Raw genomic sequence first — 26,486 nt, 5'->3', positions numbered from 1 at the left:
CCAGATCGAATACCTTATTTTAGATATAACATTTCTAATCAAAATACGCCCAAAACTCATTACTCGGATGCATCTGCATTATAATACTCTAAGAGATATCGATATTTTCCAATGTTAGCTAAAAACTTTTTTAAAATTAACTTTATAATGTAACCTTACAACGATTCTTTTTTATTGTGCATTGCACGCGTCTGGACCAGGCTTTATATTACGAACAAGGGCGTTTGGATGGTAGTAAGTGAAGGAAACGGAATACCGGCTAGTAGCTAGTTGCTTGCTACTACTAACAATGCTCTGTTTTCCAATCAATTAGCAAACACAGTCGAAACTGTAACACTAAGAGACTTCTGTATCTGTAATCTAGAGCAACGTGTCTCTGCGGGAATATTGTTAACACTTGGTTCGTATCCACGACGATGTGATGTTGACCCTTTGAGGCTGTTTGTCTGTACTTGATTGGATTAATATATCTGATACCACTGATGAAAGTGTAGTAGATTATTCCTTAATTACTAGTAGTTCTGTGAACAGTAGATTAAAAAAAAGAATGTTTCTAATTTTCTCTTATTTTAATAAATTAAACCAAATTTACTCTAAAATCATAAGATATGTTACTAACTTTTGTTTTAATTTCAAATCAGTAATTGTATAATTTGTCCAAAGAAAGGTGACTATCTTAACAATTTTACAGACAATGAAATGCCAAACGGTTGAGTTAAAAAAGGAATCAGTCATATAGGTATTTGTGAATCAATACTTCAAAGAGAATAGGATATTATTTATCCTAACCCAGGTTAATAAGAAATAAGAACTTTTTTTTTAATAATTGTAGGTACTTCATAACGTTTTCCCTACTGGGATTTCCCGTGCATCGGGAGTCATTTTACATTTTCCGTTTGTTATTTTTTTTATTAACTTTTAATTATAACATAATCTAATGAAATATATTTCACTAGTTAGAATGTGTGCTAGAATCTTTTGTATTTCTTAGTAAGTTAGTTTATATTACAGTTGTTTGGTTTAGTATAAGTAATGTTTGGCTAGGTACACGGTCTACAAATTATCAAAATGACTATTAATATTTTTTTAAGAATAACTTATAATTATTGGTATTGCAGGCCTTACGAGCTAACAGATAGGTTTTCTGAAAACTTTTAACAAATTACGAATAAATTATCATGATGTCAGAACATGTGTTCACGAAAATCGGATTATTTTTGTATTTCATAGTGATATATTATTTCTTTATTTATCCGATTTTCATGACCACATGTTCCGATATCGTGACAATATATTCGATTTTACTAAAAGTTTATCAGCAAACCTGTTATTTCATTGGTAATTCATGCAATGCGGTGTTTAAATTATATTCTTAATAAATTAGCAATACACATTTTTATTCGTGTTGAAAGGAATTTTTATGCAATAATTATTGGGTATAATGCATCCAGTAAGATACATCAAATGTCTTGATTAGTAAATTATTTTATTTTTTTATTTATCTATTTATACATACAGTTTATTTACACATTTACACATTTATACATACAGTTTACTTATACATACAGTTTATAGGTATACATATTGACATTGGGTGCAAGTTATACAGATAGATGTTCCATATATAAAACATGGTAGTAGAACGAAATGTGATATGCAACTGTATATACATGATTGAAGCTTAGGTAGTAATGTTCTGTGAACACCTCACTAAGAGAACCTGTGCCGAGGTGTTCGCATGGGCGTTATTCTGCCGTCATAGGTGGAAACACAATATCCTCCTTGGGAGTCTCCACCGTAGTTCCACCCATGGTGGCAGTATTTTACATTATTAGGTTAGAAGTTAGAAACTGTGTTGACATGTTCATCATAATATTATATAGACACAATGTAATAATTTGAGGTAAATTACGTATCAAAATATTATGTAGACACAATGTAGTACAAGAGTACAGATACATTGTACAAATGTAGAACATGATTTTAACTTCATAACATTATATAGACACAATGTAGTAATTTGAGGTAAGTTACGTATCAAAATGTTCTGTAGACACACTGTACTACAAGAGTACAGATACATTGTACAAATGTATAACATGATTTAAACTTCATAATATTAGGTATATAGACACAATTTAGTAATTTGAGGTAAGTTCCTTATCAAAATGTTCTGTAGACACACTGTACTACAAGAGTACAGATACATTGTACGAATGTAGAACATGATTTAAACATCCTAATATTATATAGACACAATGTAGCAATTTGAGGTAAGTTACTTATCAAAATGTTCTGTAAACACACTGTAGGACAAGAGTACAGATACATTGTACAAATGTAAAACATGATTTAAACTTCAAAATATTATATATGAATAATGTAAATAAAAGTAAGAAATATACATGAAGTGAACTTAATGAGCAGTTAAGCTGAAAAGGAAAAAAAGCAAAACAGAAGTTATATTATTGCACACAAGGTTTTACCTACATTGTTAGAATTGATTGGCTTGGGCTAGGTTATGTCTTATGTTGAATTAGAATAGGTTTGCTTAGGTTGGGTCTAAAATTGGGATACAAAAGAATAAATAGCTCGGGTTAAGTCTGATCAGGCCAAACTTAACCTATTCTATACTAACTTAAGTAACAACAAGTTTTAAGTAACGAAAATTAGTATAAATAAAGCAATCTTAACTTAATTTAACATGATTTAACCCTGCCTTTCTAACGTCCAAAAAAATTGGACAGTGCACAGAAAAATTGTGTTGAAAATGAATTTTGATACCGAAATCTTCATAGGTATTACTAGAGATAAAAAATTTCTTTGAATTTGAGTTTATAGAAAAAAGGAAGTTTAAATTTAAAACATAAATTAATGGTCCCAACTATATTTATTGTACATCTCCCTAGTTAGAAGACTTATAGAACATGAATCCATAATTTTCTCGTCTTTTTACAAAATGCATATTCATAATGTTGAACGAAATTCAAGAAATTTTCTACGGTTCGTAAATTTTAAACTGAACATCACTTTAGAGCACATAAATTACATTTCGTTAATAAATATTTTAAATTTTTCAACTTTAGAGAATAGACGAAGAATAAAAGACCTAACTTTTAAATTTGGTTTAGTGAACTCCTTCCAGCATTTAATAAATCTACATGTACCTATACGAACAACTCGACTCACAATAACATTTTAGCGATCTCAATCCTGCATTTAATAAATCTATATTTACCTATTGGAGGTGAGTATAATAACGTGAAATAGTTTTTTCGTAAGCAATTATGTTCAAAAATGGTTGCAACAGTTTTGTGGATTTTGGGATAACCGTTTAAAAAAACGTGTAACTACGCGCGAAATGATTCCAATAGACCACAATAGGATTGCAAAGAAACGCTTACTCGTCAAACGCTTTCACATCAAACGCTTATTCGCCCGTACGTAATACTCTTCCCGTAAACCAATGCAAAGAAACACTTTATCATTACACGCTTTCTCACTAAACGGTTATCCGTCCGTCCTCTATTGGCCACCCGTAAACCATTCAAAGAAACGCTTCCACCCCCTCCCCCGCGATTGACCGCACGTAAACCGACGCAAATAAAGGCTTATTTATTAAACGCTTTGTCGTTCGATGCAAAGAAACGCTTGTGTAAAGGCCTTCTCATCAAACGCTTTGATATTAACGCTTTCGCCGCAACGGTTAACCGATAAATTTAAGAAATATATTTCAATAGAAGGGTTCCCAACTTTTTTAAGTTTGGGTGATACATCTTACCTTAATTTTCAAGGGGGTCGAGTTGTAATAAGAATTTTATAAGAATTTTTACTGTTGTTTTTTTCAGTTCTTCAGATGTTTACCACTAAATCGATTTATTCTAACTATTCTATCGAATCTAGCAACACCGACTTTTCCTACAACCAGGATTTTACATGTATCACCCTCGTAAGGATATTTAAAATATGGAAATAATTATTATTTTCAGTATTCACATTCATTCACATTTATTGATTACCTAATCTAAACACAGAAGTGAGTTGAAATAATATTGATTAAAGTAATTTTTACTCCTCTTTGTTTTTTATCTGGTTCATTCAATATTGTAAAATATCATCTAAATCGACTGATGATCTGCGTAGAGTTTTATTTAGGGACGAACGAAATACATTTTTACTGCAAGCGTAATAATATCTATTTATTGTTATTAAGTTTAATTTGTAGAACTACATTTCAATTTTTATTTTTTATATATTCAATAATATTGTTATTGGGTTTATAAAAACAGTTTATTTTTAAACAAGTTCTGCTGTGTAATTATTATTACGCGTGACAGCTGTTTCGCCCTCTGAAGGCAAATAGTTTAATAGATAGTTTGATAATGCCTTCAGAGGGCGAAACAGCTGTCACGTGTAATAATAACTACACAGCAGAACTTGTTTAAAAATAAACTATTTTTATAAACCCAATAACAATGTTATTGTCAATGTGCATTTTTGACATGAAACAGTTATTTACATTACTTTTGTGTTATGTTTATTTTACGTTACTATTTAAAAAATACCCTCTGACGCCCAATGTTAATCCAAATTAACATAGAAAAATTTCTAAAAAAAAAAAAAAAAATTAAATGCCAAAAATTTTCAAATAATTTTCTGAGGTATTATCAAGCATTACATATTTTATATGTGTGGAAACGATAATGCGGGTGTGAAAGGGTTAAGGGCGCGTGTTTATTACGTGTTAAATATTATCAGCGCCTTGGCTCCTTGGCTTGGAGGTTAGCGCACGGAGTATACTGTTCCAATTGCACCCGCACAGGACCGGCACTAAATCTACTGTATCACATTTGAAAACGCACTTAAAGAAAAATACCTCATTGCATTTTTAACTTTGTTCATTTCTAAAACTTCCGGTCAACAAAACGTGATTTTTCGTATTGGGGGGGTATTTTAAGGGAAAGAAAGTAAAGGAAGTTCGGGGAAGGATAAAGGTATGAGGGGTGGGTAGGAATCTGGGGTCAATGTGTCAAGTAGTCATCCCCATTTTTTTTCTCCGCACAGGAGGTCCTGAGGAAAGGGGTGGGTAGGAATCTGGGGTCAGTTTTTCCAGGAATGCAGGACGTATGAATCCATCCCACCCACTGCGATGCAAGGAGATGGATCCAGTTGGGTATGGATTGTACACGGTCAAATCCATTTATGCGGAATTTTAGTGAACTCATTCCTACAACTAGACAAACATAAAATTTTAGTGAACTCTTCCTGCATTTAATAAATCTACATTTACCTATACGAACAACTAGACAAACGTTACAATTTTAGTTGGAATTGGATGTACATGTATATATATAGTTTTCATTCCCCAATACAACGTTAACATAGTATTGGTAACAACTATTTAAATATATGGATGTAGTTGAAAAAAATTGAATTTGGAAAACTTCAAACGCCGCGCCGTATGCTCGAACTATTTATACCTAGTATAATATATTGTTAACAACAATTTTATTAAAATTATCGTTGATTTGGAGGATGAGGATATCGACAGATTATTTAATTTTATATCACTTACCTATATTTTATGTTACCTTTATTTTGCTAACTCTTATATGTTATATTACTTCTATTGCGCACTAAGAAATTATATAAAAATTGAAGAAAATATCTTTATTACTTTCTTCCACTTTTTTAAGAAAAAAGATTTTACATAAAAAAAATTTTAAATGATGTAAAAAGTTGAAGAAAGTTATAAAGGTATTTTTTAAAAGTTGGATTAAAATACAATACCACCGTGAATTAAAGTAATGATCAAACACTTTCAATAAACTATAAGGCTTAGTTTTAGTGTCCAATGCCTTCAAAGCGGTGAGGTGGTTACTCCTATTAAATTTTCGATCTTTGTGATAATTTTTTGCACTCGTAAACGTATCAAGTCGCGGTATAACAATAGTTAAATTACTTCCGCAATATTGATTACAAACCACGGATATGGAAATAAAACCGCTGATCAAGTGTTGAAATAAAGTCAACATGCCTGTAAACTGGAAAGGTCTGTTGCTTTTTACGGCTCCACATTGAAGGACGAATAAGATAATACGGGCGCGAATACCGGATATTACGTTGATTAAATGCCAGATGCCGACATTCAAGACCATTTAATCTAGTGTTTCCTAATTTGTATCGTATTTCCACTCCTTGGGTCTATAAATTTGATGTAATAATGCAGTTATTACATGTTGATAATGCATTCGGAAGGTGCATCATCTGACACGTGTAAGAATAAATAAATATTCGTGGCAGAGCTATATATATATATATATACACCATGTTTTTTTTTGTACAACAAAGGGTTGCTAGTTTTGAATTTGAAAAGTAACAATGATAAGCCCGAGAAAATATGAATGTTGAGCGTTTGCTCTTGACTGAGAACGGTGCACAATGTGTTGGAATCAATACAGAGTTTTCAAGTCACATTTAGAAGAAAAAAAAGTGTATCTAGCCAATGGTTGGTACTAAAAAGTCGCAATTATTAGGAGTGACAAAGTCATGGCTGTTATAAAAAATATTCTGGAGTTCCTGTTTACTCCCGTGTGTGGTTTTGCAGAGCCAAATATCGCAAGGGGTAACAGAAACCCTTTCAGAAAATCAGGAAACCTGAGTAATAAAAAAAAATAATAATAAAATCCCTACTTACATTTATATAAGAAAATTAAACCAATACCCATAAATACTTGTACCACTAATCATAACCACGTAAACATCTCAGCACAGGTTCTCCCAGTGAGGTGTTCACGAAACATTTAACATTATCCACCACAGTGTCACCTACTCAAACCTACCTCACACCCAGCATAAAACAAACACCATATTAACAACAGTTTTAAATATATTTATGTACATATTTTAATGCAACTTTGTGTCAAAATTTCAAAGCAATCGGTGAACTTTCGGAGATTTAGGATTTTGAACAAACAAACATTTTTATTATATAGATAGATTCTTGACACAAATGCAAACGCTTAATTATTTAAGAAGAATATTTGTGAAGATCTTTTATGTTCTGTTAAAAATAGTTTCGTCTGCTTCGCAGGATTATTAATTTATTGTAAAACCAAGCAAAATATTAAAATTAGTATTCAAAACTCGTACCTGATAAACTGTTTTATGGATACAAGTGTTGTAATATGTAGAAAAGATGATAATTATATTACAAACACTTGTTTGATTGTAAAAAAACACGAATGCGCTGTCAACATCTCCATATCTTGCTTGGTAAAATGCACCACACATAATTCCGTAAATTGAAACGTGGAAGCCGCTTTCGATCTCGTTTTATTTGACGTAAAATGAAAAATACCAATATATATACATACGTATCTATCCAGAGTTGACACTAACACAATACTCAAACAAGATGCATGTTACAAACTTTTTATTCAACTTCAGAAAAGATATTCCACTGAAATTGTAACATTTTTAATATAATAAAGAGAACACAACGTAGAACTTTTCTAGTAACTGTAAAAACTTTGAAGGAAATAAAAACTTTTAAAATAATTAAATTCGAACGACGTAAAAACATGCACTTGTCTTTTATTCGCTAAAAGCAATAAATAACATGCATACAATACATATTACTCTACAAATCTACACCATGGAATAAAGAGAAACACGTGTTGCGTTTCGTAATCCAAATATTTGTCTGATCGAGGCTTATATTTCTAGAGATAGAACGCTGGGCTATTGTGCTAAACGTAACATTTGTTTTCATTCAAATTTGTATGGAAAGCACTTCTAGTTTTCTTCTTTATTCTATGCTCAACACAGACTAGATAGACATCCCATCCCTGTGCGCTATTGTATCGTTTTTTTTATTATTTAATGATCACTTATTATGTAAATATTTTTATTAATAACTATGTTTGTTGTATGGGTCACATCATGTTTTCCTCATCTTCGTGTATGTTGATTTCCATAAAATAAAAAAAACTTAATTTTTTTACTTTTAATTGTGTTGGTGATACTTAAATAACTAAGAAACATCAGTATCAACATATTATGGGTTCAATTATTGGTAAATATTATTATTATTATGCATATTTGACCATATATTATAAAACTTAGCAAACTGTTGGTTTACAAATAAAATAAAATATGCAGACGTAATCAAGCCAAAATGCCGTTTCTCAGTGACGTTTGGCAAGGACATCACTGTAGCTAGTGAATACATATGCATTATGCCGCAATACACATAATTCTATACTGTATTTTATGTGAATAGCGCACAAGAGCCGTTCGAATTAACTTTTAAACCGGGTGATAGCGAAAGTGACGCCTGCGATTGTACAATGTACCTAACCTACAGTGTCATGACAAAGGATTTTGAACAATAAAGAGTTTTTTAATTTCATTTTATATTTCCATTTCAAATAGCAATCAATGCGGTACACAAATTGAGACTGGAGAGTTTTTATTGCTTTGAATGGTTCGTACAGATTTCGTTTGCACTCTCCCGCCTCGAAACCCGAACAAAAGAAAATGCATTTTCCGCATGATGGCCGCGATTCCCGCGCAAATTGCTGTCACCGAGCCCGGCACAGCGCTTGCGCTTGTCCCTGGCTTCGTTCTGTTTATTATCTCGAGTCCGCATCGTTTCAATTGGTTTACTTACAGATTGTTAAAAAGCGAGGTCATAGTAGCATTACGTCTGACGCGGGAGCGGATGAAAGGAGAACCAGATATTGTATACAATATTATACACCAGCGAGAATAAAATCGCCGCGAATGGTCGGCGCTATCTATCGTGGTAAACCCACCAACGAGGTTTGTATATCAACCAACCAACCAACCAACATTTGTATTTATATCAACGGCGGAACTACGGAAAAAGCAGTAAAGCGATCAAGGTCACGAAATAATCTATTAAATTATATGTGAAATATTGATTATCATTACTAAGTAGTGATGTGCATAATCAATTTACCTACAAGATTCAGTAACATTTTTTATGCTTAATCGAATGATTTTTCCAAATTATCGTTCGGAAACAATTTGCTCCCTATAATAAACTGCGCACTTGCCAAAAAATTGTTTTGAATTCTATTCTAATTTATTCCAATGATTTTTTGTCTGTTTTACGGTCCAACTAATTATTTTAAAGTACTTACCTTCCTTCATGACAGAATACGTATTTTTGTTTATAATCGAAATATTTCGAAACGTGCGATATTCCGCAAAATCTAAATAAATCAATAATCAACCAGTTTACCTTCTGAAATATTTCAATAACTTATTCAAATAATCGGTCATTTCAAAACGGACATATCAATTAGGTATGACCATCACTATCAGGAAGCAGGAAAGCAGCATTAGTAAAACTAAAAATATATCTGGGTTAATCCTGGCTCACGGAGTGTTCGTTTTGCGGTTGAGTTGGCTTTATCAAGAAATTGTGTTATTTGACGGCACGGAATAATCACATCAACACTTATTAATCAATTAAACAAATATTATGTATGTACGTTGTCCAAATTATATCAACTCTGATAGCACTAAGCTCCAATGAAAGATATAATCGTGATTTTCAAATAATAATATCTAGCACAAACGTTGATTCTGAATAGCTACGTGTAAGTATTATTGAATAGCTTAATTATTAGATCTAAACGCTACGGCTCGGATTTTAATTCATTCGAATATGATGCTGAACCGACAGTTTATCCCCCGACAGTAAGCCCCCGGCAGTTAGCCCACCGAGAGTTAATCTCCGGACAGTTGATCCCCCGGACAATTGATCCCCGGACAATTGATCCCCCGGACAATTGATCCCCCGGACAATTGATCCCCCGGACAATTGATCCCCCGGACAGTTGATCCCCCGGACAGTTGATCCCCCGGGCAGTTGATCCCCGGACAGTTGATCCCCCGGAAAATTGATCCCCCGGACAATTGATTCCCCGGACAATTGATCCCCCGGACAATCGACCCCTTTGCCAGTTGTTTTCCTAAAGGATTATTTCTTTAGTATGTATTCACTCACTACATTAAAGTAAGTATGCAGAGAGGATATTATAACTATGTGTCCCCAAAGGGGTATGCAGAGAGGATATTATAACTAAGTGTCCCCAAAGGGGTATGCAGAGAGGATATATTGTCGTAGGTATAATAAAAGTCGATATACTTATATCTGCAGGCGCCTTGAATGGTAATCCACCATCCAAATATTTATACAAATAGTATTACCGTGTCTCTGAAGAAGTAGGGGAGACTGGGGCGCGTTGTCGAAGAGGTAGGTAGACGAACCGATTTTTTACGAATCTAAGTATTTTTATCATTTATTGTATATCTGATAGTATTATTATGCTATTATCTGGACGGTTTCGGCCCTCTGATTGGTCGATTTCAAATCGTATGTTTCGGGTAAATTCCGCATAGCCTTCGCGCATAAAAAATAAATCGGGGGTGTGCAGGCAAAAAACGAAGACTCTGCCCCTCACTTATTACCGACCGTAAGGTTCATTTCGGTTTTCTGGCGACCGGGCCCAAAAAAATAAGACTTGAAAATTAAGACCCGATTTCATATTGAAATAGGATCGCCTCATGTAATACGAGATTTCTTCAAAAACATCGTTTCTGCACATATATTTTTTGGATAATTTCGAAGAAAAAATGTTTTAATATTTTAATAATCCATCGGATTAATTACATTGCAATAAAAATTGTCCACAATTACGTGTTAAATATTTTACGTTTTTCAAGAATCACGCATTCTGAGGTTTCTTGAAAATGTCAATCCCTCCTTTACCGGCCGCTGAAGTAGTTTCCTTACTGGCCGACAGATCGTTCCTCTTTTTTTTGGTACAATATCTTACATTACTAAGTACAATTTAGTAATGTTGGCGTCACTGGGTGGCTTACCCGTGCTGAGGCCTCCATTTTAAAATACGAAAAATATTCATAATACATTTAACGAAAATATATAAAATGTTGAAGAAAAAGAAAATAAAAATAAGATAAATTTAACTAAAAATATAGATTTAAAATTAATGTAAAATAAAATTTAACTGAAATAAGTGCTAGGCTGTTGAAAGCTTTTATAGCATGGTGTTTATAGTGTCTTTGTCCCAAGTTTGTCTCATATTTGTGGTAATAAGAATAAGCGTGATGTTGACTACAATACGGATAAAGATTGTTTTACTATTTAATGATGATGGTTGGTCGGAGAGCAAAAAAAATTTTTAAAAATTAGGAATGGGGCAAATAATGGGGCGAATTCCCAACCCGCCCCGAACGGAATTCACCTACCTGCTCTGACGGCATGTAAATTGACGTTTAAGTGTGTTATTTCTAATTTTAATATTATTTAATTAACTGTTTTCAGTCTGTCTAGTCTGTTTTCAAATCTATGTACACTCTTCATTGAACTCTACTCAAAAAATAATTTCCTTTCAGGTATATGAAATATACCTGATATAAGTTTTAATAAATTCATTGGGAATAATATTATTTTAATATTATTTTGTAATATATTATTTCTTAAATAAAACATAATACATATTTTAAATAATTTATGGTTATTTCAGTAACAATAAGAGCATCAGCCAACTTGCCCCATGATCTTCGCCAACCAATCCCGGGCAAGGGGTAAATAGGCAGATGCTAAATGCTTTCCAAAAAATATTCTAGAAATAAACAAGAAGAGCTTTGACTTTAATTGATATCAAAACTCTTAAATAAACGGTCTTTCTGACTGTTACCAAAGATTGAGTTTTGATTATTTCGTTCAGCTTTTATACATGTAAACACAAAAAGTTCACCTACCAGCCACGGTCTCCCCTGCGTAGTGAGTATATACGGCCGAATAACAAAATAAGACATTCTTATACAGGGTTTTCCAATAAGAGGTATTATTTTGATATTTTTCCCGTAAAAGATCAATGGTTTCGTTGCTTGTGTGGAACGTAGCGCCGTCTTGTTGAAAGTAAACGTTGTCCAGATCAATACCATCTAATTCCGGCTATAAAAAACCATTAATTATCTCTCGATAGCGCAATCCATTCACCGTAACTGTTGCTCCAGCCTCATTTTCGAAAAATTAAGGTTCAATGACTCCGCCGGACCGTAAACCGCATCAAACAGTCACACGTTGAGGATAGAGAGGCTTTTCAACAATAACTTTTGGGTTTTCCGAGCCCCAGACGCGACAATTTCGCTTGTTGACGAAGCCACCGAGGTGGAAATGGGCCTCATCACTCAAGATGATTTGCATTTGATTCACTCAAGTTAATTTTAATAATTTCAATGCGTTGTTGAAACGTGTATCGTTCCTTTTTTATTAATGGCGTAGTTTCTACTTGTCAAATGTTAAAAAATGCTTCAAAAGTAACATCTACCGAAATAGCGGGCTATTCAAAATAACGCCTCTTATTGGAAAACTTGTATATGCACTCCGTTTAGAGAAATATGCTATATCAACTTACATATTCGGTTTGAATGTGGAAGGGTAGTTAAAATTGTTGCGTTCGTTTATTGAGTTTTTTTTTAATATTAACTCCACACAGGAGGCCCTGAAGAAAATAATTTCCCTCAGGGCCTATGTCATCTTTGGTGATGCTGTGTGGAGGGTCTTTTTGTGGAGAGGAAGGAGTGAACATGGGTCTTGAAGAGTCCCATGTTGTAGGAGGGAGGAAACACAGAGGCCGGCAGCTCGTTCCACAGCCGAGCTGTTGAAATTAAGAACGAATCGTAGAAACGACCCGTTCTCATGTGACAAATGTCAACCGTGTACAAATGTTGGGCGCGCGTTTGGCGTGTATCCCGAATCCCGACTACGCACCGGTGCCAAAGGGATCATTGACGCTAGTTCCTCAGAGCATCTTCCATTGTAATACCGATATTGTTAATCAACATATATATATATATATATATATATATATATATATATATTAATTAATATAATTGTTTATAATAAGAAATGTCAGATTTCGAAACTAACACAGTTAATCTGCAGTAAGTTTTATAAGGTTAAACGTCTTTGAAATGCGTACAAAGACATTTCGCAAACTCATGAGAATCTAATAATTATATATTATTAATAGAGCATGGGTAAGCTGGAAACATCACACATCGCTTAATTATCTTAGACTTGACCGCAAAACGGGTTAAATAAGAACGTTTAAACGCTCATCGCATATGGCCGATTACACAAGCAACAAAACCACGATGTATGTAGGTACCTACACATCTAAAATTACACTGTACCAACAAAGCGCAGGTTTCTGAGGTGCATATTATGTTAATGAACATATGGGTATATCGCAGATGACTCAAACGATCTTATAAAAATATAATAATTATATTAATAGAGCATGGCCAAGCTGGAAACATCACATATCGCTTAATTATCTTAGACTTAGACCGCAAAACGGGTTAAATAAGAACGTTTAAACGCTCATCGCATATGGCCGATTACACAAGCAACTAATCCACATGTATGTTCTAGTAGGTACATATCTACTATTACACTGTACCAACAAAGCGCAGGTTTAGAGGTGCATATTATGTTAATGAACATATGGGTATATCGCAGATGACCCAAACGATCTTATAAAAATATAAGTGGAAATTGAGTAAAGAATGTGTGATAAAATCAAATATTATTCATTTAGATGCCAATTGGGCCTTTACTTCATAGATAATATAAAATAAAATTCTGAAGAACGTTAGTACATAATAATTTTTATGCAAAATTATGTGTTTTTGGTTTGAAAATTTGGTCGCCTAGAAATGTTTCAGTTGCTTTAATTAAATACTGCGATTAGAATACATCTTGGCCTTTGAAATAATCGAGTATTTTTTACATAACGCTCACTCCTTTCAACAACGTCATATATCAAAAATCGTCAATTTTGAGTTATGCATATTTTCGGAATGCCCATAAAAAGTACTATATCCCTGCAAAAGTGGCGTATTTTTAACTTAATATTTAGCCGCTAGAGGGCAGAAAGTGTTGTTTTCGCATTTTGAAGAAATTCTAGATTGTTCTTTTCAAGCCTGTCACAAGTTAGTTGTCGTTGACCTGTTGAGCAGGAAGGTCCGTGTCGCTTAGTGAAATAGTGTATTATTTCGTCAGAAAACAGTATTGCTACAAGGTAAGAGCATTTTTTATTCTTAGTTTTTTATCAAGAATGCAGTATTTTGTTTAATGTCAGTATTGTAAGGAAAATAAATAGCGTCCTGTCATGGTTTATGTTGATTTTTGACGTTCTTGCACTGTAAGAGCGTGGCATCGATTGTAATATTTTAACTTATGACACTATTGTCAATAAAACTTTCTTCCCCAGACAATGCGGATTTGAATCAATTTGTTTTATGACATTCTTCCAAAGAAAATTTGGCCGTTATTACGAAAATGTGCAGTTTCATTTAGGAATCTGTCATTATTGTCATTAAAACAATCTACTGTTTGTAAGTTGTCACATATTCCAGCATGCGTTCTTTTGTCACAAATACTTCTTCTATTTATTTGTAATTTACGATTATCTTTCCAGATTGATCATGACTTCTCGAGGGAAAAAGTTGATAAACTTATGTTTATCTAGAAATTCATTGGACAGTGAAGGTATGAAAATTTTACTGTAGATACATGCACTAAATGTGCAGTAAATGGAATTATAAAAATATTATATGTTTGTACTTGTTTCAGGAATACCTGGTTACCAAGTAAAAAGGAAACTCAATTTCAATGATGTTAATTATGATATTCTTCAGCCAGCAGCAACTAAGCAGAAAACTGATCAAAGGGAAACATTTTTCGAGGCGATTAATGACAAAAATAATGTTACTGAATCTTCAAAAGCTGGTACGTTCGTTTATTGAAAAAACTTTAAATTATCTTATCTATATGTTACTGAACTAAAAAGGAGAAACATGATTAGATTTTGATAACCAAAAAAGGAGTGTTGTGATTCTACTTGTGTACCTATTATTTTATTTTCCTTGATTGCAGATTCATCTGAAGAAAACCCGAACAAAATTAGCAAGAACATTGATGCAAGCTTAATTACTGAGCAAAACGCCAACCAATCGGATGTCTGTGCCATGGATAAAACTAATACGAAGAACCAAGTGGCTGATGGAAAAACACCTGGAGATTCTCCTTCTAAATCCAGGTCTGATGAGTCAAGCTCATCCTCTTGTTCATCAAATTCAAGCAATTTAAGTGATGGAAGCGAATCTGAACCTTTTGATGATTCGGATGCAGACAAAGACTGGAACCCTTCACCTGACAAAAACATTTGCAATGCATTTCAGAAAGATATTGACCGTGTTATCATCATGACCCAAACACTTTCAAGCAGTAATGTTCGTAAATTTAGTAAGGTTACTGAAACTGTCAGCACTTCAGATTTCATGCATTCAACGTCATCAATCAGCACTGTCAGCCAAACTCCTAACCTACCTGTTACTAGTACCTCTGCCTCAAACAGCAATCCTGGTTCAAATACTCCTGATCTACAACCTGTTCCTAGTACCATTGCTTCAACCAGCAATGCCGATACCTCCTTTTCTACTACCGTTGATATTCTGAGTCCTGTTAAAAAAGGTAAACGAAAGAGAAATGAATCCAACTGGAAGAGAAACATATTGAAAGCAGCTAGAAATAGTGGAAAAGCGTACGAGAGTCATTAAAAAAAACCTGAAAAAGCAGTGAAAGAAGCAAGAAAAATGAAACCTCCTTGTAAAGATGCATGCCGATTGAAGTGCTCTGAAAAATTTGCTGAAGATGAAAGGAAGAGCATTTTCGATGCGTATTGGAACTTGGGAGACATGGCCAAACAGAGAGAGTTTATTCATAACTGCACTACTGAAATTAAACCTCAGTATCGTTACGTGCGCGAAGGTGGACAAAGACCACGAAGGAATTATAATACTGCATTCTTTTTTAATCTTGGTGACAGACGCATTCGTATTTGTAAGTTGTTTTTCAAAAATACTCTAGATATTAATGACCGCCCTATTCGCACCGTCTTTGAAAAGAAAGATAAACTGGCAGGCGCCGTGATGGCCGAAGATAAAAGAGGAAAGCACGGTAATCATCCCAAGATGGATGAAACTGTTATGAATAGAGCTACAAACCATATCAACAGAATTCCTAAAATTGAGAGTCATTATTCACGCAAAAACACCACGAAACACTACATTGAAGGGGGCAGAACTAAAACTGACATTTACAACGATTATGTGAATGACTGCAAACGTGATAAAGTTACCTTCTGTAACTTCAATTACTTCTATAATGTTTTCACTAATGACTATAATTTAAGTTTTTTCCAGCCTAAAAAAGATCAGTGCGAAACATGTGTTGCTTTTGAGAATGCATCAGAGATAGATAAAGTAAACTTGAAGGCAAGTTATGATCAGCATTTGATTGAAAAAGAAATGTCAAGAAAAGAAAAACAGAATGATAAAGAGTCACTAGCGGGTAAAGCCATATTAGCGGTTTACGATTTGCAAGCTGTCATGCCTTTACCAAAAGGTGACTGCTCGGCTTTCTACTATTCTTCAAAACTAAACGTCTTAAACTTTACAATAACAGATCTTATTAAAAAAAGCACTGATTGTTATGTTTGGGATGAATCGAACGGCCACCGTGGAGTAAATGAACTTGGTTCGTGTGTCTTAAATTACATAGAGAAAAACATTGGAACATCTAAAGATGTTATTTTCTACTCCGATAATTGCAGTGGACAGCAAAAAAACCAATTTATGTTAGCTGCATACATCTTTGCTCTCCAAAAATACAACCTTGATTCCATCATACACAAGTTTTTAATCAAAGGCCATACACAAAATGAAGGAGATTCCGTTCACTCATTGATTGAACGGAAAATGAAACAAGCACTCAAAAGTGGGCCAATTTATACGCCAGAAGGTCTCATTTCATTGATCAGAACAGCAAAAAGAACGGGTCAACCATTTTCTGTAAATGAACTTTCCTATGAAGACTTCTTTGATTTAAAACTTTTGGCCTCTGATATTGGTCCTCTGCGTATCCTAAAAAATAAGCTAAACCAACCTGTTAAATTTAAAGAGATTAAAGTGATGCGAGTTCAAAGAGATTCCCCAAGTTCGTTTTTTTATAAACTTTCTTATGGAGAATCAGACTTTATGGAGGCCATAATTATAAGGAAACCCAAGTCAAGTAATAATATCCCATTAAAACCTGCCTTCGTCCAAAAACCTAAAATTTCTGACGCCAAAAAGAATGACCTAATGCGACTTATTGAAAAGAATTTAATACCAAAAGTTTACAAAACTTTCTATGAAAATCTTTAAATTAAAACAGCAACGGTCCCTTTAGTGTTATCAAAAAACAGTATTATTCAGTGGTTTATTTTTTTTACTTTTATATTATTATGATTTGTATGTATTATACATGTACGAGCATTGTAATTGTTCCCAACTACTTTTCTGAATTTTTCTGAGAATATAAAATTATATTTCCTCTATCTGTGCTTTATCCCACCAACTAAATTCCTGTGCCTTTTCCACACCCATTTTTTTTTATTCAAACTGAAAGATGTAAAGTAATAATCTAAATTAGGTATAAAATCCTGCTTGGAAAAAAATTACCTTAAGATACTCCAATTACAGACTTCCGAATTCTATTTGTTTTAGTGAAAATAACCACATATTTTGACGTACTCCAGGCACCATCAATGGAATTTTGAACAAGAACGTCATAAATCAAAAGGTATTGTTTTAAAATTTAAAAAAATATACTTAATATTATTCAAACAGAGAAAAAACTTCAGGTTTTATCCAAGAAGATATGTTGCATAATAAAAAGTACAATAGGTGGCTTGATATTTATTTTTAATATATTTTATTCTATTTTTAAACTTTAAAAACGGTCTCCTGAAAAATCACGTTTTTTGATATATGACGTTGTTATATTGTTGTTAGACTTATTAAGTCTTTTTATAAGCCCAGAAAAAAATTATGTGAAGGCCTATGAAAACTGCTCTAAAGTTCAAAATCTCCTACTTACGAACCCATTTTCGGTTATTATTTTATTGTATAATGTGGCAAATTAAGTTATTTATAAAAAGATCGAAAAAAAAAATATTTATGCCTGAACATCGAATAGAGAAAGTTTCATTCCCCACACGATGCAATCTCTCTGAACAAGAATTATTGTACATAAAAATAGTGCGCCAAGCAACTACATGAAATGAAGCATGGAGTCTTTTGTTTTCTTCATGTAGGTAAGTTTAAAGATGAGTTTATTGAGTACATGACTGTTTACAGAATTGTATAGGTATAAAAAGTATTGTCTCCAGACTAGAGATGGCTACCAAATACATCAATAGGGCGCACTCATTACAACGGATTACTTCTATATACTGAATCTTAGGCAAAGCAACGAATACAGACGATAAATATTATTGATTCGTTTTCTTATTGCTGAGGAACGCGACCTTTACTCCAGTTTCCGTGGTGGCGAAGGCTCTTCCACACCTCGCGGTTCTGCGTGGAGAGCCACGGACACCGACGTTACGGACGCCTGATTCTTGGTCACTCCATTACATTAGTGATCCTCCTCTTCTTCTCTCGTCTTCCACTTTGCGGTGACCATTATTTTCTTCATGTTTCAGTTCTCAGTTTGGCAAAGTAACGTGTTCATAGTATCTTAGAATACGTTATACGCAGACAGTTGAAAGCCTATTGTGGATGCATAGCTCTTCCTAAATGGATTTAAGCACTTTTCTTCAGCACTACAATTCAAGGGCGCCCATTCGCTTCCTTTCGCTGGCTCTATGTGTCCCTGTTTCAACATTATGGACGAAAAGACATACAACGTATAGATATAAAGTGGTAACGCATTGGACTGCCATTCCGAAGGTCGCGGGTTCGAACCCGGCGTGCGCAAATAAATTTTATTTGATTAATTTGTGTTATTTCACAATTAATTAATTAAAATAATATATAGTATATTTGCGGCACGTTCCAGAGTGGAAGATACTACCAGTATCGCCCTGGTGTAAGACCACCATTCAGAATTGAAACGTTGCTCCAAATGGCTTTAGCCGTGTTTAGTGACTAGATCTGAATAGCCAGGTACTTCCCCACCTTCCTCTTTCCCTTCCCCACTTACCTTCAGCCTCACAACATCCCCCAATTGGGGGTGCCATGGTCTCACTGGCTCCAGACGGGAGCAGTTGGAACTCTTGTGAGGTATTCACTATTAAAAATTTAAAAAAAATACGGGTTTTACAATAAGAGGTGTTATTTTTAATAGCCCGCTATTTCGGTAGATGTTTCTTTGGAAGCTGTCTTTTTTGAGATTTGACAGGTAGAAACTACGCCATTAAACTCCACCCCATTGCTTGGGGAGGAGCAACAAACGCAGCTATCGCTCAAATAGAAATCGCACAGAAAACGATATTAAAGGTAATACTCAAAAAACATAAACTAACCGACACAGACCAAATATTTAAAAGCTGTGACATACTTGATATACGCCAATTATATGTTAAAACTCTACTAAACTACATTTTCGACCAAAAAAACAATCCCCAACAAACACAAAATATCACTAATAGACCGGTCAGAAAAGCGTATAAAAAAAACATAAAAACTCCGACGGTAAACACTACCTTTGGACAAAGATACCATAAATACCACGCAATCAAAGCATTCAACAGTCTTCCACTTGAAACAAAAATTGAGGAAAATAAAAAATAAATTCAAACACAAAATAAAAAAATGGATTAAAGAACAAAAAAGACAATATTTCCAAAATTCTATAACATAAGAGAATAAAACATATACACGCAACACAAAAAATGTATAAGGCAAGCGGCACGCACAAGCACATAGATCATTGTAAATGCCGATTTCCATTCTCTTCTAATGTTTTTATTTTGGTGTGAGAATTGGATTTTGATTTCTAATCTTTATTTTTGATGTAAATTTATCTTTATTTTAATGTTGTTTTTTGTTTAAATGTATAAACTCGTATATTTTAAAATGGGGGCCTCAGCACGGGTGAACAACCCAGTGAGGCCAACGTTGCTGAATTGAAATGTAAAGTACTGTAGAGTAATGTATCAATAAATAAATAAATAAAAATGGAACGATACACGCTTCAACAACGCATTGAAATTATTAAAATTCACTTGAGTGAATCAAATGCAAATCATCTTGAGTGATGAGGCCCATTTCCACCTCGGTGGCTTCGTCAACAATTAAAATTGTCGCATCTGGGGCTCGGAAAACCCAAGAGTTATTGTTGAAAAGCCTCTCTATCCTCAACGTGTGACTGTTTGATGCGGTTTATGGTCTGGCGGAGTCATTTTCATCGGAGTTACGGTGAATGGATTGCGCTATCGAGAGATGATTAATGATTTTTTATGGCCGGAATTGGATGGTATTGATCTGGACAACGTTTACTTTCAACAAGACGGTGCTAGGTGTCACACAAGCAACGAAACCATTGATCTTTCACGATTGAATATCAAAATGACACCTCTTATTGGAAAACCCTGTATATATAGACGATACACAGATTGCCATTTATTTATATTATTCAAAAAACAAACAGTATATACATAGATAAAAAGAGTGGTAAACATTTTACGGGGCGGGGTCGTAAGCGATATACCTATGAATCAAAGCAAAGTATTTTACCATATATGGTCGGACAAACAATAATATGAATGTGCATATGAAAAATTTTTAAGCTCTGTTAAAGTGGTACAAAAACTAATTATCAAAGTAATTTTGAAAAAAAAACTAACTTTCTCTTCAGCATCATTGTTCAAAATTTTCGAAGTACCAAAAATTGAAGACCTCTATAAAAAAGATGCAATATTACAAATATATAAAGAAACTGTAGTAAAAAAACTTAAATTTAACTCATCCTTAAGGCATAATTTTAACATCCAAATTCCTCTATTTTCAACACAACAAATGCACAATAACTACATTTACAAAGGCATAAGATATTTTAATAGTCTTCCCGAAGAAGTGAAAAAAATACCAGATTTTATTTTATTCAAAAAGAAGGTCAAATTTATCTTTAAAAAAAATTAATATCACCTATCTAATGTTATAACTTCAATTCATGTTACAACCAAAATTAACGTCACAATCCTCTTTTAAGTTTATATTTATTGTACTGTAATAATGTTAATTACTGATATAAACATGAAATAATTGTCAAATAACTCCTACTCCAAGCTCAAGAGCTAGCACTCTTCATTGGAGTAGAATTTCAACAACATATGTTTTACACTATTACTTATTATTAAAAAAAAAATAAAAAAAAATATATATATATATATATATATATATATATATATATAAGGGAGATTACAACATTATAATAGTCAACCGACAGTAACTTTATCATTCGTTTAAGAGACATTATTTTTTTATTTTTTTTTTTTTTTATTGAATAAATAGTTAATACATAATATCAAAAAACAAGTCCTGCTAAGCCGATTGAATTGGCTTGTCAACAGGTGCTTAAAGTTAGTTTCAAATACATTTTTAAAGTTATAATTTACATCTTATATCTACAGAATTAACAATTTTTTCATACAATATTTCATACATATTAAAATAAATATTTTTTTTCCGATAGCCAATTTTTCACCATATATTTAACCTTATTCATAGATTTACATTGCTTTATAGTGTCAGGTAATAAATTAAATATCTTCGGTATGTTGTATTCAAACGTTCTCTGTCCGTATTTATTATTAAATTTCGGAACTATTAACCCGTCATTGCGCGTGAATCTAGTACTGTATTTATGTTCTAATTTTTCTTTATGCTGCGGGGTAAATATATACTGAATTATGATTTTTTGCCATAGTATAGCCTTAACAGGTAAAATTTTGGCACTCTGAAACAGCAACGGTGTATTATGTCTCTGTTTAAAAATATTAGGGACGACTAGTAATTTTACAATTGCGTTTTGTACAACTTGGACTTGTTTCAGATTGGTTGTACTAGTATTTCCCCATATGGTTAATCCATATCTTATAATAGATTCTGCCATTGACATATAAATTATTTTAAGTGTTTCAATTGATAGGAAAAAATTTAATGTGTACATTCTGCCAGCAATTGATCTGAGTCTTTTACAGGTTTTTTTAATATGTTTGTCCCATTTGAAAAAGCAATCTACTGTAACACCAAGATAGACATATTCTGTAACTAATTCTAAGCTTTCACATTTACAATTAGTCGGGATATTTTTATGGATGCAATTAAAACTATGAGAAATAATATTAGGATTGAATTGAAATCTGGCATTAGGTGATCTTATATGCATAACTTTGGTTTTTTTAGCATTTATTAATAGTCCTGCATCATGTGACCATTTACAAAGTTGATTAAAGTCAATTTGCATGAGTTCAATTGCAATTTTTAGATCTTTATGTGATATGACCAATGCCGTATCATCTGCAAATACAAAATGTTTAACAAAAGAGAAAAGTTTTTTCATTATAGTTACATAAATTATATATAGTGTAGGTCCCAATATGGAACCTTGTGGAACTCCTGCAGATACATTCTTTGTTTTACTAAAAGTATTATTTATTTTGGTACATATTTTTCTATTTCTAAGATAATCTTTAAATAAATTTAACACATTTCCTCTTATTCCAATTTTTTCTAAGGTTTCTAGCAGTTTTTTAGAGTTAATTGTGTCAAAAGCTTTAGAGTTATCGATAAATAACACAATAACATGTAATTTATTATTTAATTGATTATTTATGTAATTGGAAAAATCTTGCAGTAATTTTTCAGTATTTTTTTTTCTTTGAAAGCCATATTGATTGGGATCTATGATAGCGAATTTTTCAATGTAATTATTTAATTTATTTGATAAAAAAATTTCGAGAATTTTTTCTAACGCAGGTAGTATACTAATAGGCCTATAATTTCCCAGTTCAATGTGTTTTCCACCTTTGAATATTGGTCTAGTAATGCTACATTTAAATTCTTGTGGAATTTTTGCTTGCTTTATTATCGTATTGATTAAATGAGTAATTATTGGCCCAAGAGTTTTTATATTTCTTTTTAAATCAAACATTCTTATATTGTCAATACCTGTGCTTTTAGAGTTCTTCATTTTTTTAACAATGTTTTCAATATCAGTTATAGTAGCTCTTGGTATAAATAAACTGTGAGGCAGTTCTTCTAGTACAATATTAGTAGCTTTGTGATTGCATTTATGTAACATGTTGCTGATGCTATCCGAGAAGTAATTCACAAAATCATTTGACACAGAATCCTCAGTTCTATCTTTTAACATATATCGTGTTATTGTTTCATCACAATCGTTTTTGGGTTTACGTCCTAAAATATTATTTATCACATCCCAGGTTTTTTTTGTATCATTAAAACAGTTTTTAAATTTATTATTATAGTAGTTAGTTTTATCTTTATTTATAATTTTATTGACAAGGTTTCGTGATTTTTTGTATTCTGTTTCATATGTTTTGTTTGTTGGTGTACTTTTCCATTTTTTATATTGTTTATCCCTTTTATTTATTTGACATAATAATTCACTGCTTACCCATTCATTTATTGCATAAGGTCGTGTTTTCGGGTTTTGCACTATCGTTTTAGAACTACTCTTGTAAAATTTATTAAATAAAGATTTTATTTTTTCATATAATGAAATACAATCCTTATCCTCTATAAGTTTACTCCAGTTATAATCTCTGATATGTCTATCAATATCCTTTTGTGAGATGATTTGAATATACTTATTTGCAAAGTCTACCTGACGTTTATGACATTTTATATTAATAGCAGTGATAAAATGATCGGCAATATTATTTTCACAGACGCAAGCTGTTATTTTCTTGCCTCTAAATTTGACAAATATATGGTCAATACACGTGCGAGTAATTTGTCCATTTGATACAGCTTCTCTGGTTACTACATTGATGCATTTAGTTAAATAATGGTTAGTAAGTAAGTTTTCATACGAAGTTACAATATTATCTTGTTCATCAAGCAAATTAAGATTTATATCTCCAAGTAAGATAATATTTTCCTTACTATTAATTGTCTCAAGATATGATGATAATTCCGTCAGAAATAAAGATTTACTGAAATTAGGAGGTCTATAGATAGCTATTATATTGACTTTAGTTTTGTCCTGGAGTATGAGCTTTCCTGATATATTTTCAAAATGTATTGATTTTAATGTTTTTAGTCTAAATTCAAATTTGTTTCTTATATACAATATAATTCCTCCTCCTGACTTATCAGTCCTGCAGTAGTTATATGCATTATATCCAGGAATATTGTAAATACACATACTTTCATTTTGTACAGATGTTTCACATAGCATCAGAATGTCAATATGCTTCAAACAATTAATTAAATATATATGCAATTTATCCCAATATTTTTGTATAGATCTAATATTTAATTGAATACAAACAAGATTATCAGACGAATTTATGTTTTGTTTTTTTATCCAATCTTCTAAATTATTTACTGTACTACTTTCTATTTCATTATCATTATCTATATAAGAAAAATTATTCTGCGCCATTTAATTCGTGATGGTAATTAATTGTTTTCTTGTTTTGTTTAACAGACATAATTTGAGTATAAATTGAAGAATTTAATGTTAAATATTTAACAAAATAAAAGTGATTGTATTTGAAGCTAATTGGTACAAGTAATTTTTGATAAAGGCTTAATAAATATAAAATAAACTGTATGTTCACATCTAGTGTTATTTCAGAATATTTTTCATATTTAAAAAAAAATTTAAAAGCTGTTTTTATAATTATGAATGTGAAATATAGTACACAGTGAAAAAATGCATGTTTAAGTAAACAAAAAAATGTTTTTGAATGTGACGTTATGATATTACTATTAAAAAAATAATGTAATATAATAATGTTATTTTTGTTAGTTAATTTGTGATTTTTTATAATTTTTATAACGATATTTATGTAATAAAATGTAATAACACTAAATCTATTTTGAGACAGGTTTAATCTTATTTCTAGTCAATATTCTATTTTTTCTTTTGCTAAAAAGCTCATTTTTTTATACACAATACATTTCGTTTTATCGTTTGCAGAATGCCTGATGTCAATATTCCAGTTCATTTTTTTATTTTTTTTATCACAATTTTTACATTTAGGTTCTTTATCTTTGTTAGCACAATCTTTGTAGGAATGATCACCAGCACAGTGTGTACACAATGGTTTGTCCTTTTCTTTATGAAGACACCTGACAGAAGTATGTCCAAAGCCCAGGCAGTGATAGCATTGCACTAGAGGATGGGCATCCTCTACTTGTATTCTCTGGTATCCCACATAGATTTTACCGGTATATACTAGCCTTCTTTTTATTTCAGTACTAACTTCTATTATGTAATTAGATGTGTTATTATATTTGTTTTTCAAGATCTTTTTTAACGTCATCTCAATTTCTGGTTTATCTATCATCACATCCTTGATATCTTCATTCTGTTCGATTATATCTTGTATAATATCATCCTTATTATAGTCATTAGCAATGCCCTTAAGTATTATAGTTGGTCTTTTCTTTTTAATTTCTGTAGCGCTGATGTCTTTGAACTCGTCTCCAATAGCTTTACTCATTTTTTCCGCATCGTACTTTGTCGAACATTTTATAAGTATTCTATTTTTAGATATCGCATTAACACCAATCACTTTTGCACCAATCTTACTTAAGTTAATTTTCTTCCTGATTTTATTTTGTATATTTTCTGAAGATTCGTCAGCATTGTTCGATGAAACTATTAATTTGTAATCACTTTCCAATGTTTTATTTTGGTTTTCAGCTACTTTGCCGTATCCAAATGTTGGTTCGACTATTTTTCCCTTTGCTTCAGATAACTGAAGAGTTAGATGTCCCATCCAGTTAAATATAGCACTTGTTTTTGTTGTTATTAAGTTAATTTGTTCTTTATTAAATTTATTCACTTTATCTTGAACACAATTCAATAAATCATCAATTGCCTCCTTCGCAGAATCCATGAATTGATGTGGATTCATATTGTTTTAAAGTAAAAAAACACCGTTTTTTAATAAAAACCTTAATAGGTTCTAGATATTTAGGATAAACTTTAAATTTCGTTATGTTTCACTGTTTGTTAATTGTTTAATTCACTAAATTGTTGTGTCTTATTGTCCTTTTTTCACAAACAATGAAATAGAGCACAGATTCACTTTTTTAAAGTTTGAAAACACACAAACAACACACGATCGTGAAATCAATGTATTCTGCACTTTTTTACTGCTTAAATATAGCTTTATTTGCGTTTATTTCTTTAAATTAGTATGAGCAAGGATGAAACGTCAAGTCTGTAGGTAGATAAAATTATTGTTACATCAGCAATATTCACACTACACTTTAAAACGAAAACTTAATAAGCCATTTAGAATATTATGCTGAATATGGGG

At 32.2% G+C, this 26,486-nt stretch overlaps 1 protein-coding gene and 1 long non-coding RNA gene across 4 annotated transcripts in view; one reads left to right on the top strand and one right to left on the bottom strand.

The window, feature by feature from the left end:
* The window catches only part of LOC149425845 (uncharacterized), a 423,516-nt gene that overhangs the window by 308,643 nt on the left and 88,387 nt on the right, over positions 1 to 26,486 (bottom strand). The gene's annotated exons all lie outside the window — the stretch shown is intronic.
* On the top strand, positions 14,627 to 15,693 carry LOC149425846 (uncharacterized). Its single transcript, XM_089643713.1, has 2 exons — positions 14,627 to 14,863; positions 15,011 to 15,693. Exons 1-2 carry the CDS (start codon positions 14,689 to 14,691, stop codon positions 15,691 to 15,693), a joined length of 858 nt encoding a protein of 285 aa, XP_089499839.1. The 5' UTR covers positions 14,627 to 14,688.

Source organism: Hesperophylax consimilis, chromosome 2 (assembly GCF_061612785.1).
Source record: "Hesperophylax consimilis isolate HC1 chromosome 2, BYU_Hcon_1.0, whole genome shotgun sequence".
Taxonomy (NCBI): domain Eukaryota; kingdom Metazoa; phylum Arthropoda; class Insecta; order Trichoptera; family Limnephilidae; genus Hesperophylax; species Hesperophylax consimilis.
Note: the sequence above shows the minus strand (reverse complement) of the source record. Positions and strands in the feature narration are given on the sequence as shown.

What these genes read in the sequence shown, in the direction of transcription:
- LOC149425846 (XM_089643713.1), top strand. Translation starts at nt 14,689, where the DNA reads ATGTTTGTACTTGTTTCAGGAATACCTGGTTACCAAGTAAAAAGGAAA. An exon ending in TACTGAATCTTCAAAAGCTG is followed by an intron (nt 14,864 to 15,010) that starts GTACGTTCGTTT and finishes CCTTGATTGCAG; the next exon opens with ATTCATCTGAAGAAAACCCG.